The sequence below is a fragment of the Bufo bufo genome, chromosome 6 (genome assembly GCF_905171765.1).
Source record: "Bufo bufo chromosome 6, aBufBuf1.1, whole genome shotgun sequence".
NCBI classification, from domain to species: Eukaryota; Metazoa; Chordata; class Amphibia; order Anura; family Bufonidae; genus Bufo; species Bufo bufo.
Genome location: NC_053394.1, coordinates 168,891,020 through 168,907,960, shown reverse-complemented (window position 1 = coordinate 168,907,960; position 16,941 = coordinate 168,891,020). Strand labels below are relative to the sequence as shown.

At 45.7% G+C, this 16,941-nt stretch overlaps 1 protein-coding gene and 1 long non-coding RNA gene across 2 annotated transcripts in view; one reads left to right on the top strand and one right to left on the bottom strand.

Annotated features, from left to right (window-relative positions):
* LOC121006053 overlaps positions 1 to 2,046 on the top strand; it is a 44,702-nt gene extending 42,656 nt beyond the window's left edge. The window contains exon 7 of the mRNA XM_040438945.1: positions 801 to 2,046. Coding sequence (XP_040294879.1) covers positions 801 to 866 — 66 coding nt within the window. The 3' untranslated portion in view covers positions 867 to 2,046. The remainder of the gene's footprint in view (positions 1 to 800) is intronic.
* On the bottom strand, positions 1,941 to 16,723 carry LOC121006056. The gene is made up of 3 exons (XR_005780010.1): positions 16,666 to 16,723; positions 7,072 to 7,077; positions 1,941 to 2,068 (listed from the first exon to the last, which is right to left on the bottom strand). It is a non-coding gene; the product is annotated as an uncharacterized LOC121006056 (long non-coding RNA).
* Positions 16,724 to 16,941: the final 218 nt, after the last annotated feature.

Genomic DNA, 16,941 nt, shown 5'->3' with positions numbered 1-16,941 from the left:
TCTGGCACTTTAAACATGAAGTCCTTGTTATGAGCAGTAAACAATACTTGTGGCCTGACACAAACAGAACACCTAACTGACTACAGGCCTGGTCTCAGTGTCTGGGATCCTAGGTGCCAAAACTGTGATGAAGTACATGCATGATTAGTCTTACCGACCTGGGTCTGTTCCGTTTAAGCTGGTAACTGTGGACGAAACACAGGTTTCTCCAACAAACATGGAGTACTGCAGTGTCTCTGGCTTTACTCCTCAGCTCTCTTCTGCGTTCCTGGCAGCAATTCCCCTTCCTCTGGACAAGATCAGGGTCATGGACACTCCGCTTGGCTGCAGCTCAGGTCCCTGAAGGATGCTCTCACGCTTGGATGTCAGGGGATTCTCCTCACACACAGCTCCTGTAGCTTCTCCCAGGATCACGCCAAGATGGCTGCTGCTTCACTTCCTTTTCTAGACTTGAGACCCCACCTCTGAGAGTTTTGCATACATGAATATCGAAATGCAGTCTGTTAGCTGTGCTTGGAAAACAGCGGCCACTTGTGGCCAAACAGCAGAATGTCAGTTCAAATTTAATTTAACTTCATTTACACAAATACAATGTTCACACAATGAGAGCTGCTTTCTCATCTCACAAAAGAATTTACTTTTCCTGCATAGGGACCCTCGGTTTGTGCCCACTCCCTTAACCTTTTTCATAGTTACAGGCCTAGGTTTGAAAAGGTCATTAGCTGAATCTCTGTACTGTTCTTTTATTTATTAGATATCTTGTTAATAATGTTCCATATATGTATTATTATCTTTTACAGAAAACTGATGAGACTGATGATGCTCTGATAACACCAGTTCCTACTGATGACATCATCATTGCCTAAAGAGAAGACTTGGCATAATCCACGGATCTAAAGCATAGTTATAAAAGCATATATTGTAAGGGGAAGACTGTAGTGTTGCTGTAGTGTTAGTTAAAACCACAATTTCATACTATCCAATCTATTTGTTCATAATTTCTTCTAGAGCAGGGGTGAGCAACCTTTGGCACTCTAGCTGCTGTGAAACTACAACTCCCAGCATGCAAACATGCTCAGCTGTTCTTCTAACTCCCACAGAAGTGAATTAAGCATTCTGGGAGTTGTAGTTTCTGAACAGCTGGAGTGCCGGAGGTTGCTAATCCCTGTTTCAGAGCTATTACCTTTTTACAATTTAAGTCACAGAACGTTTGCCTCCTTATGATATTCCTTTAGATCCAATGATACATGAATTTAATTCAAACATTCATCTAGCTATTAATTAAGTAACCACTATGGGGGAGATTTATCAAACTGGTGTAAAGTAGAACCGGCTTAGTTGTCCATAGCAACCAATCAGATTCCACATTTCTTTTTTGACAGCTCCTTTGGAAAATTTTATGTGTAATCTGGCTGCTATGGGCAACTAAGCCAGTTCCACTTTACACCAGTTTGATAAACCTCCTCCTTTGGCTGTAATTTTCTTATTGCAAACATTAAATAAATGAAAAATTCTATTGATCTGCCACCCTGTGGTCTAGAATGCCTGAAAATCTGGGACAAAAATATTCTGATTCCAAATTGTTATAAAAGATTACAAACACCTGTATGCTGGGGTTTGCGTGCAGATAAATTAGGTGGTAGGGGAGTGTAAAGTCAGACTCTGCAGCTGCATTCTGTCCTGGTATAAAATCAACATTATCAATACTAATTAGGCGACCTGCAAACATTTTACCTGGACCAAGGGGCACTTGGCAGTGTTGGTGGCACCCCGTTAAAGAGGTTCTATTGGCTTTTCTAAAAATCTGTCAGCCTTGTGACCTGTAGAGGCAAAGTGGTTTCCTCAGTACTTATCCCTTCATCATGCCACCGATTCCGCTGTATACCCTGAGGTCATGTAACCTGGACTGGCTGTGAGCTCTTCCGCTCCTGTCCTGACCAAATGTATTCCTGATTCTTCCTGTTTAGCTGCACTCTTTAAATACAGCGGAATGGGAGAATTTAGGAACACATCTGGTTGGAACCTTAAAGGAAAAGCCGGCAGCCAGTCCAGGTGGTTGTGTGAGCATCTGGGACACAGCAGAATTGGTAGCATGATGGAGGGCTAAGTACCACAGAGAACCTCATTAATGGTGGGATATATGCATGTTGGTGTTAAAATTAGTAATGTGTTGAATAATATACCACTTTGTCACATAAGATAATTGCAGAATGTAGACCAGAGAATACACCTAACCCGCTACACCAGCTCCCTCAAATGACAAGCATTGTCACTGTAAGGCCTCATGCACACGACCGTTGTGTGCATCCGCGGCCATTGTTCCGTTTTCCGTTTTTTTTCGCGGACCCATTGACTTTCAATGGGTCCGTGGAAAAATCGGAAAATGCACCGTTTGGCTTCCGCGTCCGTGATCCGTTTTTCCAGTCCGTGAAAAAAATAGGACCTGTCCTATTTTTTTCACGGACAACGGTTCACGGGCCCATTCAAGTCAATGGGTCCGTGAAAAATCACGGATGCACACAAGATAGTCATCCGCGTCCGTGATCCGTGTCCGTGATCCGTGTCCTTTTTTTCCTATCATTTTCAATGCAAACTTGACTTAGTTTTTTTTTCACTTTTCATGTCCGTGGATCCTCCAAAAATCAAGGAAGACCCATGGAAGAAAAAACGGTCACGGATCACGGAACAACGGAAATCCGTTTTGCGGACCGCAAAAAAAAACGGTCGTGTGCATGAGGCCTAAGAGTGTGGTTCAATTCCAGTAGTCTGGCATTTCTAATGATTTTCGCTATCTTTTCATGCTACCAATTAAATATTTGATTATGACAGAATAGAAAAGTTAATTTCCACATGTTTGGCTAATACTGCTATATAACTGACATGTAGTCACGCTACAAAATAAAGCAAATGTCACCTTTCACACGCCTTCAGTTTCTGTATTGATCTAAAGAACCGAATTTTATGATTATCCCTCTGAACTAGTCTAGACTAGAGTAAGCCGTGTACCGGGGTGGGCTCCCCAGGATACAGTGAAGTCATGAACGAGGAAAGAAAACCCCAACACCAGTTTTTGCTAAAACAGAATTTTACTTAAATGTGGCAATAAACACAACCACAAATGCTGGGAACATACGATAAATTTACATACACCCAGCCCGAAGGTTGAGACCCTTGTGCTTCACAGAATGGTGCTCTCCGATGGATGCAGGAGGAAAGAGCAGTAATTTACCTACTGGCGGGCACAACTAAACTGCCACACCTTACCTGTTATTACCCTAAAAGAACAAGGATCACTGTATGGGTGTGTGGTACAGTCTAGCCTGTGGTGCAGCACAACAGCTTACAATGTTACACAGATCTACAGTATTCCCGCTTTAACTTACTAGTGGGGAAGGAGCTCATTAGTTAACCCTTTAATGACCAGGCTTGAAAAGGCCTTAAAGGGTTTCTACCACTTCGTTTGACATATTTAGCTGTCAGACACTAGCGATCCGCTAGTGTCTGCTCTGCCAAACCATCCTAATATAATAGGTTTTGGGGCAGCCGTTTCGCTAAAAAAAGAACTTATATCTATATGCTAATGAGCCTCTAGGTGCTATGGGGGCGTCATTAGCACCTAGAGGCTCCGTCTACCTTCATAAACTGCCGCCGCCCAGCGCGTCCCTCCAGCCCGCCCATCTCCTGCTGAATGCGATCCTCCCCGTGCGCGTCTCTGTTCGGCGCATGCGCAGTGAATGTCTGACCGCTTCCCTGCTCAGACATCTCCACTGCGCCTGCGCCGATGACATCATAGTGCTCCGAGGAACAGGCGCAGTGGAGATGTCTGTGCAGGGAAGCGGTCAGACATTCACTGCGCATGCGCCGAACAGAGACGCGCACGGGGAGGATCGCATTCAGCAGGAGATGGGCGGGCTGGAGGGACGCGCTGGGCGGCGGCAGTTTATGAAGGTAGACGGAGCCTCTAGGTGCTAATGACGCCCCCATAGCACCTAGAGGCTCATTAGCATATAGATATAAGTTCTTTTTTTAGCGAAACGGCTGCCCCAAAACCTATTATATTAGGATGGTTTGTTAGAGCAGACACTAGCGGATCGCTAGTGTCTGACAGCTAAATATGTCAAACGAAGTGGTAGAAACCCTTTAAAACAACATCACAGTGCCATTTAGAGATCCCCCATAACAGTGCCATCCAGAGATCCCCATAACAGTGCCATCCAGAGATCCCCCCATAACAGTTTCATCCACAGATCCCCCATAACAGTTTCATCCACAGATCCCCCCCATAGCAGTGTCATCCACAGATCCCCCCCATAACAGTTTCATCCACAGATCCCCCCATAGCAGTTTCATCCACAGATCCCCCCATAGCAGTGTCATCCACAGATCCCCCCCATAAGTGTTTGGATCACTTTGTTTCTTACACCGTTCACACAATTCTTATGTACAGGATTCGTAGGTTTGGAGATTCGAAAGATTCAATAATTTTAGAACCTTTTCGGATCTGGATTGGGATTCGAATTCAAAAAATATTGGATTCGTCCCACCTCTATACAAAACATTTGAAAAATTTTTTTTTTTCCAACTATAGCTCCTTATTCTTTAAATATGCAAACTCACACCAAAATAAATTATTATTTTTAGTTCTCTATTTTGTGTAGGCCATTTTGTTATATAATATGTATCGTTTCACATGCATGGTGACGGTATTGGTTGGTGTGGGTGTTTTTTCTTTTATGAATTTTATTCTTTTTTTTATTTTATTTTTTTAACTTCATTTTTTTTATATTTCTGCTACATGATATATCTCCCAAGAGGTCATAAAAAGACCTTTGGGGGACACTGACGCTTTTTTTTTATTTGCACCTTTTATTTAAATTTTTTCACTTTTATCTGTATTTTATTAATATTTTATTGTATTATTTTTTTATAATTGGTTTATTACTTATTTTTTGTGATTATATTTTTGCCACATATGTCCACAAGAGGTCATAACAAGTCTGTTGGGGGGCAATGAACACTATTATGTTGCACTTTTTCCTTTTTTTCTTTTATTTGTATTTTATTTATTTGTATTTTTTAAGTTCCTTTTTATTTTTAATTTTATTTGTATTTTAATTTTTTTTACTTTCTATTATTGTTTTAAATATATTTTTGCCACATAATATGTTCCCCAAATGGTCATAAAAAGACTGTTCGGGGACAGTGAACATTCTTCCTTTTTTTTATTTTTATGGTATTTTTTATAATATTAAATTTTTTGCCACAAAACATTTTATTTCTTTTTTTATTTGTATTGTATTATATTTTTTATTTAGTTTATATCATTTTTATAACTTATTTTTTTATATATATTTTTTCCACATTATTTGTCTTCAAGAGGTCACTGAAAGACCTTTGGGAGACTGAGAGACTTTTTTTGTACTATTACCACTGTAACTGGGGGTGCAGTGTCCCACTCAAGTAACCGTGGGCCCCGCAAATGTATCTTAATTATGTATTAATGTCATGTGATATGCCTGTATTTTGTATTTTATCTCCTGTCATATTCTCCATTTCACAATGTGATTTTACATGCAAATATCCTTTACACAGGGTGCACTACACTTGTTTCTCCACTAGATGGAGCAGTGTCAGTGTGTATATATAGCTTAGCTCAGACCTAAGTTAGGCTGTGCAGTTGTGTGCTGTTCTGTGCAGTTCCGTTCAGTTCCTGGTTGAGGTAAATCCAAACCAGTGCAGATGAGCTCAGGTAAATCCAAGTGAGAGTTCAGTTGAATGCAGTTCTCTCATGAGTCTACAAGAAAGCAACAGCGATGTAGCTGAAGATCTGGAGGGAGGCCCCTTCCTAGCCTCTCTACTCTGTCCCTGTCGGTTCCATAGCCCAGGGTTAAGGCCTGCAAGCATTCTTCCTAGAGGTTAGCAATCCACTTCTATAGATCGCTCTTCCAGGGTGACCAATGTCTAAACTATATACAGCCGTATTTGAGGAATTATCAAGTTTATGCAAGACAAAGGATTAGCAAGATAGTCATAACCTGAAGACTTATTAGGCACCTTGTACTAAGTGTAGGAGATAGCTAGAAGCATCTACATCTCCAGTTTAAATCCTGAGGACAGTCAGAACACCATTGGAATAGAAGTTTCAGGATTCAGAAAAGCACCTTTTTAATCAAGGATTAGAATCAGGCCGGAGTAGTTACCAGTGTAAGACTTTCATTATTACCAGCCTAGTCTGAGCAGTAGTTTTCTTATGTATTACAAGAGCCTGTACTTCATTGAGGATTTGCATTTCCCTTTCCCCATATGCATGGGAGATTGTGCTAAATGCCGGATTGTATCAAGAGACTGTTTTAATGCCACTGGATGTATTGTAATCAAGAGTCATCATCAGTAAAGTGCCATTTGGAGTTTCACCCTGCTTGCCTTGAACTCAGTTCCTCTAGTAACACTATAGTAAATGGTTGTACCTCCATACAAAAGGTACCAGCGTCACGATTACAAGGGACATTGCCACTGGCACATTAATACAGACCACCAAGGGCACCTCAAATCACATCTGGCCAGTGTCCCTTACACCAGAGTCTGCCCCAGAGAATCCTTGTGCCATTCTCCTTTTCACTTATGTGAGCCTGCCCAGGGACGACATAACCATGAGTAACCAGAACTGTATTTACCTTGGCCCACCTATTGCTCATACCGTGACCTCACACATAATTCCCCTGCAAGGACTGGCATACCGCAGGGGGAACCCCATTTACAGGGGAAACCAGCCTCCTGTCGGAGTTTGTAGAAGGCAGAGCAGATCAGGGTTTTCTGACCATGCAGCTCTGTGCTCCTCTGCCCCAAGCACTCATCAGGCCGGAGTTGTTACCAGTGTAAGACTTTCATTATTACCAGCCTAGTCTGAGCAGTAGTTTTCTTATGTATTACAAGAGTCTGGACTTCATTGAGGATTTGCATTTCACTTTCCCCATATGCATGGGAGATTGTGCTAAATGCCGGATTGTATCAGGGACGACATAACCGTGAGTACCAGAACTGTATTTACCTCGGCCAACCTATTGCTCACACCGTTACCTCACACATAATTCCCCTGCAAGGACTGGCATACCGCATAATTAAAATTGGCGTCACAAACAGGATCAATATCCTCTGTGCCTTATAGAACAGGATCAATATCCTCTGTGCCTTATAGAACAGGATTTCCTATTCCTCTGTGCCTTATAGAACAGGACTTGCAAAAACCCTGCTTTATTGTGGCTTGTCGATTGTGAATGAGCCCCAACTGTTTATTGCTTCTATTGGGCCAAGGAACTGTTAAAACTGCTTAAAGACTGTCTGCATGTGTTGCGCTATTCATCTACTACAAAACTGCATCGTTAAAACTGCGAAGTTGTGGATTTTTGAAAAGTCAGTAGCGCTGCTTGCTGTATTTGAATGGACTGTTTTTGCATTTAAAATGGCCGCTGAAGGACTTGTAATTGTTTGCTGCGCCATCACTGAGCAGCTTGGCGGTAAAAACTAAAGACACTCCCCCCTAAAAGCGGGATAACTTGGCGCCACTACATTTGAAAAGAAACGGTAGAAATATTTCTGCTGCGCCACAGACCAAGCCTTATTAGCATGGATTACAATATGTGCACCGCCTCCCCTATACTGGATTACCTAGGGGGCGTGCCCGAAAAAAGGAAGAAGTCTGAGTGAGCAATGGAGTGGATTGTTGAATGTCCTGCAGTCTGCAAGCATGCTAGAGACTGCGCTTCCAAAAGCGACGGGCACCGAAACAATTACCGAGACTCCAGCATCTGCCGATGCACAGCCCGAGGCCGCAGCATGTGAAATGGGTGAGCCACCAGCTTACTCTCCGGGACCGGAGAGGCCACCCTGCCCCTGTTTAAATTTGAGTGGAGGTTTTTCTAGGCCGAATCCCTTATGGCCTACTTTAATGCAAGAGATACGTGCCGCTGCAGTACGCAAAACGACACAAGTAGAGTTGAGCGAACACCTGGATGTTCGGGTTCGAGAAGTTCGGCCGAACTTCCCGGAAATGTTTGGGTTCGGGATCCGAACCCGATCCGAACTTCGTCCCGAACCCGAACCCCATTGAAGTCAATGGGGACCCGAACTTTTGGGCACTAAAAAGGCTGTAAAACAGCCCAGGAAAGAGCTAGAGGGCTGCAAAAGGCAGCAACATGTAGGTAAATCCCCTGCAAACAAATGTGGATAGGGAAATGAATTAAAATAAAAATAAAAAAAATAAAAATGAACCAATATCAATTGGACAGAGGTCCCATAGCAGAGAATCTGGCTTCACGTCAGCAGAGAATCAGTCTCTTCATGCCATAGCAAAGAATCTGGCTTCATGTCAGCAGAGAATCAGTCTCTTCATGCCATAGCAGAGAATCTGGCTTCATGTCAGCGCAGAATCAGTCTTCATGTCATAGCAGAGAATCAGGCTTCACGTCACCCACCACTGGAACAGGCCACTATCACACATTTAGGCCCCGGCACCCAGGCAGAGGAGAGAGGTCCCGTAACAGAGAATCTGGCCTGATGTCAGCACAGAATCTGTCTTCATGTCATAGCAGAGAATCAGGCTTCACATCACCCACCACTGGAACAGGCCACTGTCACACATTTAGGCCCCGGCACCCAGACAGAGGAGAGCGGTCCCGTAACAGAGAATCTGGCCTTATGTCAGCGCAGAATCTGTCTTCATGTCATAGCAGAGAATCAGGCTTCACGTCACCCACCACTGGAACAGGCCACTGTCACACATTTAGGCCCAGGCACCCAGGCAGAGGAGAGAGGTCCCGTAACAGAGAATCTGGCCTTATGTCAGCGCAGAATCTGTATTCCTGTCATAGCAGAGAATCAGGCTTCACGTCACCCACCACTGGAACAGGCCACTGTCACACATTTAGGCCCAGGCACCCAGGCAGAGGAGAGAGGTCCCGTAACAGAGAATCTGGCCTTATGTCAGCGCAGAATCTGTCTTCATGTCATAGCAGAGAATCAGGCTTCACGTCACCCACCACTGGAACAGGCCACTGTCACACATTTAGGCCCAGGCACCCAGGCAGAGGAGAGAGGTCCTGTAACAGAGAATCTGGCCTTATGTCAGCGCAGAATCTGCCTTCATGTCATAGCAGAGAATCAGGCTTCACGTTACCCACCACTGGAACAGGCCACTGTCACACATTTAGGCCCAGGCACCCAGGCAGAGGAGAGAGGTCCCGTAACAGAGAATCTGGCCTTATGTCAGCGCAGAATCTGTCTTCATGTCATAGCAGAGAATCAGGCTTCACGTCACCCACCACTGGAACAGGCCACTGTCACACATTTAGGCCCAGGCACCCAGGCAGAGGAGAGAGGTCCTGTAACAGAGAATCTGGCCTTATGTCAGCGCAGAATCTGTCTTCATGTCATAGCAGAGAATCAGGCTTCACGTCACCCACCACTGGAACAGGCCACTGTCACACATTTAGGCCCAGGCACCCAGGCAGAGGAGAGAGGTCCCGTAACAGAGAATCTGGCCTTATGTCAGCGCAGAATCTGTCTTCATGTCATAGCAGAGAATCAGGCTTCACGTCACCCACCACTGGAACAGGCCACTGTCACACATTTAGGCCCAGGCACCCAGGCAGAGGAGAGAGATCCCGTAACAGAGAATCTGGCCTTATGTCAGCGCAGAATCTGTATTCATGTCATAGCAGAGAATCAGGCTTCACGTCACCCACCACTGGAACAGGCCACTGTCACACATTTAGGCCCCGGCACCCAGACAGAGGAGAGCGGTCCCATAACAGAGAATCTGGCCTTATGTCAGCGCAGAATCTGTCTTCATGTCATAGCAGAGAATCAGGCTTCACGTCACCCACCACTGGAACAGGCCACTGTCACACATTTAGGCCCCGGCACCCAGACAGAGGAGAGGTTCATTCAACTTTGGGTTGCCCCGCAATATAATGGTAAAATGAAATTAAAAATAGTATTGAATGAGGAAGTGCCCTGGAGTAGAATAATATATTGTTAAGGGGAGGTAGTTAATATCTAATCTGCACAAGGGATGGACAGGTCCTGTGGGATCCATGCCTGGTTCATTTTTATGAACGTCAGCTTGTCCACATTGGCTGTAGACAGGCGGCTGCGTTTGTCTGTAATGACGCCCCCTGCCGTGCTGAATACACGTTCAGACAAAACGCTGGCCGCCGGGCAGGCCAGCACCTCCAAAGCATAAAAGGCTAGCTCTGGCCACGTGGACAATTTGGAGACACAGAAGTTGAATGGGGCCGAACCATCAGTCAGTACGTGGAGGGGTGTGCACCGGTACTGTTCCACCATGTTAGTGAAATGTTGCCTCCTGCTAACACGTTCCGTATCAGGTGGTGGTGCAGTTAGCTGTGGCGTGGTGACAAAACTTTTCCACATCTCTGCCATGCTAACCCTGCCCTCAGAGGAGCTGGCCGTGACACAGCTGCGTTGGCGACCTCTTGCTCCTCCTCTGCCTTCGCCTTGGGCTTCCACTGGTTCCCCTGTGACATTTGGGAATGCTCTCAGTAGCGCGTCTACTAACGTGCGCTTGTACTCGCGCATCTTCCTATCACGCTCCAGTGTAGGAAGTAAGGTGGGCACATTGTCTTTGTACCGGGGATCCAGCAGGGTGGCAACCCAGTATTCCGCACACGTTAAAATGTGGGCAACTCTGCTGTCGTTGCGCAGGCACTGCAGCATGTAGTCGCTCATGTGTGCCAGGCTGCCCAGAGGTAAGGACAAGCTGTCCTCTGTGGGAGGCGTATCGTCATCGTCCTGTGTTTCCCCCCAGCCATGCACCAGTGATGGGCCCGAGCTGCTTTGGGTGCCACCCCGCTGTGAACATGCTTCATTCTCATCCTCCTCCACCTCCTCCTCATCCTCGTCCTCCTCGTCCTCCTCGTCCTCCAGTAGTGGGCCCTGTCTGGCCACATTTGTACCTGGCCTCTGGTGTTGCAAAAAACCTCCCTCTGAGTCACTTTGAAGAGACTGGCCTGAAAGTGCTAAAAATGACCCCTCTTCCTCCTCTTCCTCCTGGGCCACCTCCTCTTCCATCATCGCCCTAAGTGTTTTCTCAAGGAGACATAGAAGTGGTATTGTAACGCTGATAACGGCGTCATCGCCACTGGCCATGTTGTTGGAGTACTCGAAACAGCGCAACAGGGCACACAGGTCTTGCATGGAGGCCCAGTCATTGGTGGTGAAGTGTGTCTGATCCGCAGTGCGACTGACCCGTGCGTGCTGCAGCTGAAACTCCACTATGGCCTGCTGCTGCTCGCACAGTCTGTCCAGCATATGCAAGGTGGAGTTCCACCTGGTGGGAACGTCGCATATGAGGCGGTGAGCGGGAAGGCCGAAGTTACGCTGTAGCGCAGACAGGCGAGCAGCGGCAGGGTGTGAACGCCGGAAGCGCGAACAGACGGCCCGCACTTTATGCAGCAGCTCTGACATGTTGGGGTAGTTGCGAATGAACTTCTGCACCACCAAATTCAGCACATGCGCCAGGCAAGGGATGTGCATCAAACCGGCTAGTCCCAGAGCTGCAACGAGATTTCGCCCATTATCGCACACCACCAGGCCGGGCTTGAGGCTCACCGGCAGCAACCACTCGTCGGTCTGTTGTTCTATACCCCGCCACAACTCCTGTGCGGTGTGGGGCCTGTCCCCCAAACATATGAGTTTCAGAATGGCCTGCTGACGTTTATCCCGTGCTGTGCTGAAGTTGGTGGTGAAGGTGTGTGGCTGACTGGATGAGCAGATGGAAGAAGAGGAGGAGGAAGCTGAGTAGGAGGAGGAGGAGACAGGAGGCAAAGAATGTTGCCCTGCGATCCTTGGCGGCGGAAGGACGTGCGCCAAACAGCTCTCCGCCTGGGGCCCAGCCGCCACTACATTTACCCAGTGTGCAGTTAGGGAGATATAGCGTCCCTGGCCGTGCTTACTGGTCCACGTATCTGTGGTTAGGTGGACCTTGCCACAGATGGCGTTGCGCAGTGCACACTTGATTTTATCGGACACTTGTTTGTGCAGGGAAGGCACGGCTCTCTTGGAGAAGTAGTGCCGGCTGGGAACAACATACTGTGGGACAGCAAGTGACATGAGCTGTTTGAAGCTGTCTGTGTCCACCAGCCTAAATGACAGCATTTCATAGGCCAGTAGTTTAGAAATGCTGGCATTCAGGGCCAGGGATCGAGGGTGGCTAGGTGGGAATTTACGCTTTCTCTCAAATGTTTGTGAGATGGAGAGCTGAACGCTGCCGTGTGACATGGTTGAGATGCTTGGTGACGCAGGTGGTGGTGTTGGTGGTTCATCCCATGTTTGCTGGGTGGCAAGTGCCAAAGTCCCTCCAGAGGCGGAGGAAGAGGCCGAGGCGGCGGCAGCAGCAGAAGAGGCCGAGGCAGCAGCAGCAGAAGAGGTAGCAGGGGGAGCCTGAGTGACTTCTTTGTTTTTAAGGTGTTTACTCCACTGCAGTTCATGCTTTGCATGCAGGTGCCTGGTCATGCAGGTTGTGCTAAGGTTCAGAACGTTAATGCCTCGCTTCAGGCTCTGATGGCACAGCGTGCAAACCACTCGGGTCTTGTCGTCAGCACATTGTTTGAAGAAGTGCCATGCCAGGGAACTCCTTGAAGCTGCCTTTGGGGTGCTCGGTCCCAGATGGCGGCGGTCAGTAGCAGGCGGAGTCTGTTGGCGGCGGGTGTTCTGATTTTGCCCACTGCTTCCTCTTTTGCTACGCTGTTGGCTCGGTCTCACCACTGCCTCTTCCTCCGAACTGTCAAAGTCAGTGGCACGACCTTCATTCCATGTGGGGTCTAGGACCTCATCGTCCCCTGCATCGTCTTCCACCCAGTCTTGATCCCTGACCTCCTGTTCAGTCTGCACACTGCAGAAAGACGCAGCAGTTGGCACCTGTGTTTCGTCATCATCAGAGACGTGCTGAGGTGGTATTTCCATGTCCTCATCATCAGGAAAAATAAGTGGTTGTGCGTTAGTGCATTCTATCTCTTCCACCCCTGGGGAAGGGCTAGGTGGATGCCCTTGGGAAACCCTGGCAGCAGAGTCATCAAACAGCATAAGAGACTGCTGCATAACTTGAGGCTCAGACAGTTTCCCTGATATGCATGGGGGTGATGTGACAGACCGATGGGCTTGGTTTTCATGCGCCATCTGTGCGCTTTCTGCAGAAGACTGGGTGGGAGATAATGTGAACGTGCTGGATCCACTGTCGGCCACCCAATTGACTAATGCCTGCACCTGCTCAGGCCTTACCATCCTTAGAACGGCATTGGGCCCCACCAAATATCGCTGTAAATTCTGCTGGCTACTGGGACCTGAGGTAGTTGGTTCACTAGGACGTGTTGCTGTTGCAGAACGGCCACGTCCTCTCCCAGCACCAGAGGGTCCACTAACACCACCACGACCATGTCCACGTCCGCGTCCCTTATTAGATGTTTTCCTCATTGTTCCCGTTCACCACAATTTTGAGAATGGCAAATTTGGGAATGGTTTTTCAACCCAGAAAAAAAAGTGTGCTTTTACGGTCACTACAAATAACTTGACCAGCTAAAACAGTAGAGATTTTGTTAAATAGAGATGTGAGGCCTGTTTTTTTTTGCGCTGTGTGACAGGTATAGGTTTAATCACAGAATCAGATTTCTATCAGCACGCTAGCGTGTGTCTTAGGTTTTTCTGAATGACACTATCACTAGCTTCAATGTAAGATATTCTGTTTGGGATAGATTTCAAGTAGGCCTCAAATACCAGAAACTAGTTATTTTGCGAATGGCAAATTTGGGAATGGTTTTTCAACCCAGAAAAAAAGGTGTGCCTTTATGGTCACTACAAATAACTTGACCAGTTAAAACAGCAGAGATTTGGTTAAATAGAGATGTGAGGCCTGTTTTTTTTTGCGCTGTGTGACAGGTATAGGTTTAATCACAGAATCAGATTTCTATCAGCACGCTAGCGTGTGTCTTAGGTTTTTCTGAATGACACTATCACTAGCTTCAATGTAAGATATTCTGTTTGGGATAGATTTCAAGTAGGCCTCAAATACCAGAAACTAGTTATTTTGAGAATGGTAAATTTGGGAATGGTTTTTCAACCCAGAAAAAAAAGTGTGCTTTTACGGTCACTACAAATAACTTGACCAGCTAAAACAGTAGAGATTTGGTTAAATAGAGATGTGAGGCCTGTTTTTTTTTGCGCTGTGTGACAGGTATAGGTTTAATCACAGAATCAGATTTCTATCAGCACGCTAGCGTGTGTCTTAGGTTTTTCTGAATGACACTATCACTAGCTTCAATGTAAGATATTCTTTTTGGGATAGATTTCAAGTAGGCCTCAAATACCAGAAACAAATTATTTTGAGAATGGCAAATTTGGGAATGGTTTTTCAACCCAGAAAAAAAAGTGTGCTTTTACGGTCACTACAAATAACTTGACCAGCTAAAACAGTAAAGATTTGGTTAAATAGAGATGTGAGGCCTGTTTTTTTTTGCGCTGTGTGACAGGTATAGGTTTAATCACAGAATCAGATTTCTATCAGCACGCTAGCATGTGTCTTAGGTTTTTCTGAATGACACTATCACTAGCTTCAATGTAAGATATTCTTTTTGGGATAGATTTCAAGTAGGCCTCAAATACCAGAAACAAGTTATTTTGAGAATGGCAAATTTGGGAATGGTTTTTCAACCCAGAAAAAAAGTGTGCTTTTACGGTCACTACAAATAACTTGACCAGCTAAAACAGTAGAGATTTGGTTAAATAGAGATGTGAGGCCTGTTTTTTTGCGCTGTGTGACAGGTATAGGTTTAATCACAGAATCAGATTTCTATCAGCACGCTAGCGTGTGTCTTAGGTTTTTCTGAATGACACTATCACTAGCTTCAATGTAAGATATTCTGTTTGGGATAGATTTCAAGTAGGCCTCAAATACCAGAAACTAGTTATTTTGAGAATTGCAAATTTGGGAATGGTTTTTCAACCCAGAAAAAAAAGTGTGCTTTTACGATCACTACAAATAACTTGACCAGCTAAAACAGTAGAGATTTGGTTAAATAGAGATGTGAGGCCTGTTTTTTTTTTGCGCTGTGTGACAGGTATAGGTTTAATCACAGAATCAGATTTCTATCAGCACGCTAGCGTGTGTCTTAGGTTTTTCTGAATGACACTATCACTAGCTTCAATGTAAGATATTCTTTTTGGGATAGATTTCAAGTAGGCCTCAAATACCAGAAACTAGTTATTTTGAGAATGGCAAATTTGGGAATGGTTTTTCAACCCAGAAAAAAAAGTGTGCTTTTATGGTCACTACAAATAACTTGACCAGCTAAAACAGTACAGATTTGGTTAAATAGAGATGTAGGGCCTGTTTTTTTTTGCGGTGTGTGACAGGTATAGGTTTCATCACAGAATCAGATTTCTATCAGCACGCTAGCGTGTGTCTTAGGTTTTTCTGAATGACACTATCACTAGCTTCAATGTAAGATATTCTTTTTGGGATAGATTTCAAGCAGGCCTCAAATACCAGAAACTAGTTATTTTGAGAATGGCAAATTTGGGAATGGTTTTTCAACCCAGAAAAAAAAGTGTGCTTTTACGGTCACTACAAATAACTTGACCAGCTAAAACAGTACAGATTTGGTTGAATAGAAATGTCAGGTCTATTTTTTAGGCGCTGGGTGACAGGCTCAACTTGCCCCTGATGTAATATATGGCCAAAAAATAACCACACTGTTGATGGTTAAATGCACTTGGGTGACACAGGCTCAGCCTGCACCAGATGTAGTATATGGCCAAAAAATAATCAGACTGTCGATGGTTAAATGCACTTCGGTGACACAGGCTCAGCCTGCAGCTGATGTAGTATATGGCCAAAAAATAACCAGACTGTTGATGGTTAAATGCACTTAGGTGACACAGGCTCAGCCTGCAGCTGATGTAGGATATAGCACAAAATAACCACACTATCGATGGTTAAATACACTTGGTGATAGCTTGTGCTGGCGCACCACAAGTCACAAAATGGCCGCCGATCACCCCAGAAAAAAAGTGATCTAAAAACGCTCTGGGCAGCCTCAAAAAAGTGAGCAAGTCAATAATAGCACTTCAATGATCCACAGCTGCAGATCGATCACAGAATGAAGTCTTTTGGAGGAGTTAATCTGCCTAATCTCGCCCTAACGTCGCAGCTGCAACCTCTCCCTATACTGATCATAGCAGAGTGACGTGCGGCGCTACGTGACTCCAGCTTAAATAGAGGCTGGGTCACATGCTGCACTGGCCAATCACAGCCATGCCAATAGTAGGCATGGCTGTGATGGCCTCTTGGGGCAAGTAGTATGACGCTTGTTGATTGGCTGCTTTGCAGCCTTTCAAAAAGCGCCAAGAAAGAGCCGAACACCGAACCCGAACCCGGACTTTTACGAAAATGTATATACTATACAGTTCGGGTTCGCTTATCCCTAGACACAAGCTAAAATTTACTTCGAAGAAGTTGCCAAAGCCATACATGAAGACCCAAGAGAATGTCAGCCCCGCCTGGAACGGAGGTCGGGCACCGTCATCACCTTTGACAAAGATCGTGGGTTCGGCTTCAAAAAAGATCACACCACTGGCCGTGATCTATATGTGAACCACAGATCAGTGAAGCGGAGCTACTTGCAGGGATACATGCACAATCTCCGAGAAGGTGAGCCCGTACGCCACAGCAGTAACTCGCCCGCGGCCTAAGTCTGAAAACTGGGAGGAAGCCGATAAACTATCCGAAACTACCCCAGAGGTTCACAGTAAGCCGATCCATACCACCAACCAAGAGAAAGCCACCTTTATTGGACCCAATATTTTCTGGCAACCTACAGTCTTGGAGCGCCCTATCAGCCCATATCCATCACCGGAGCTGCCGCGCAAAGT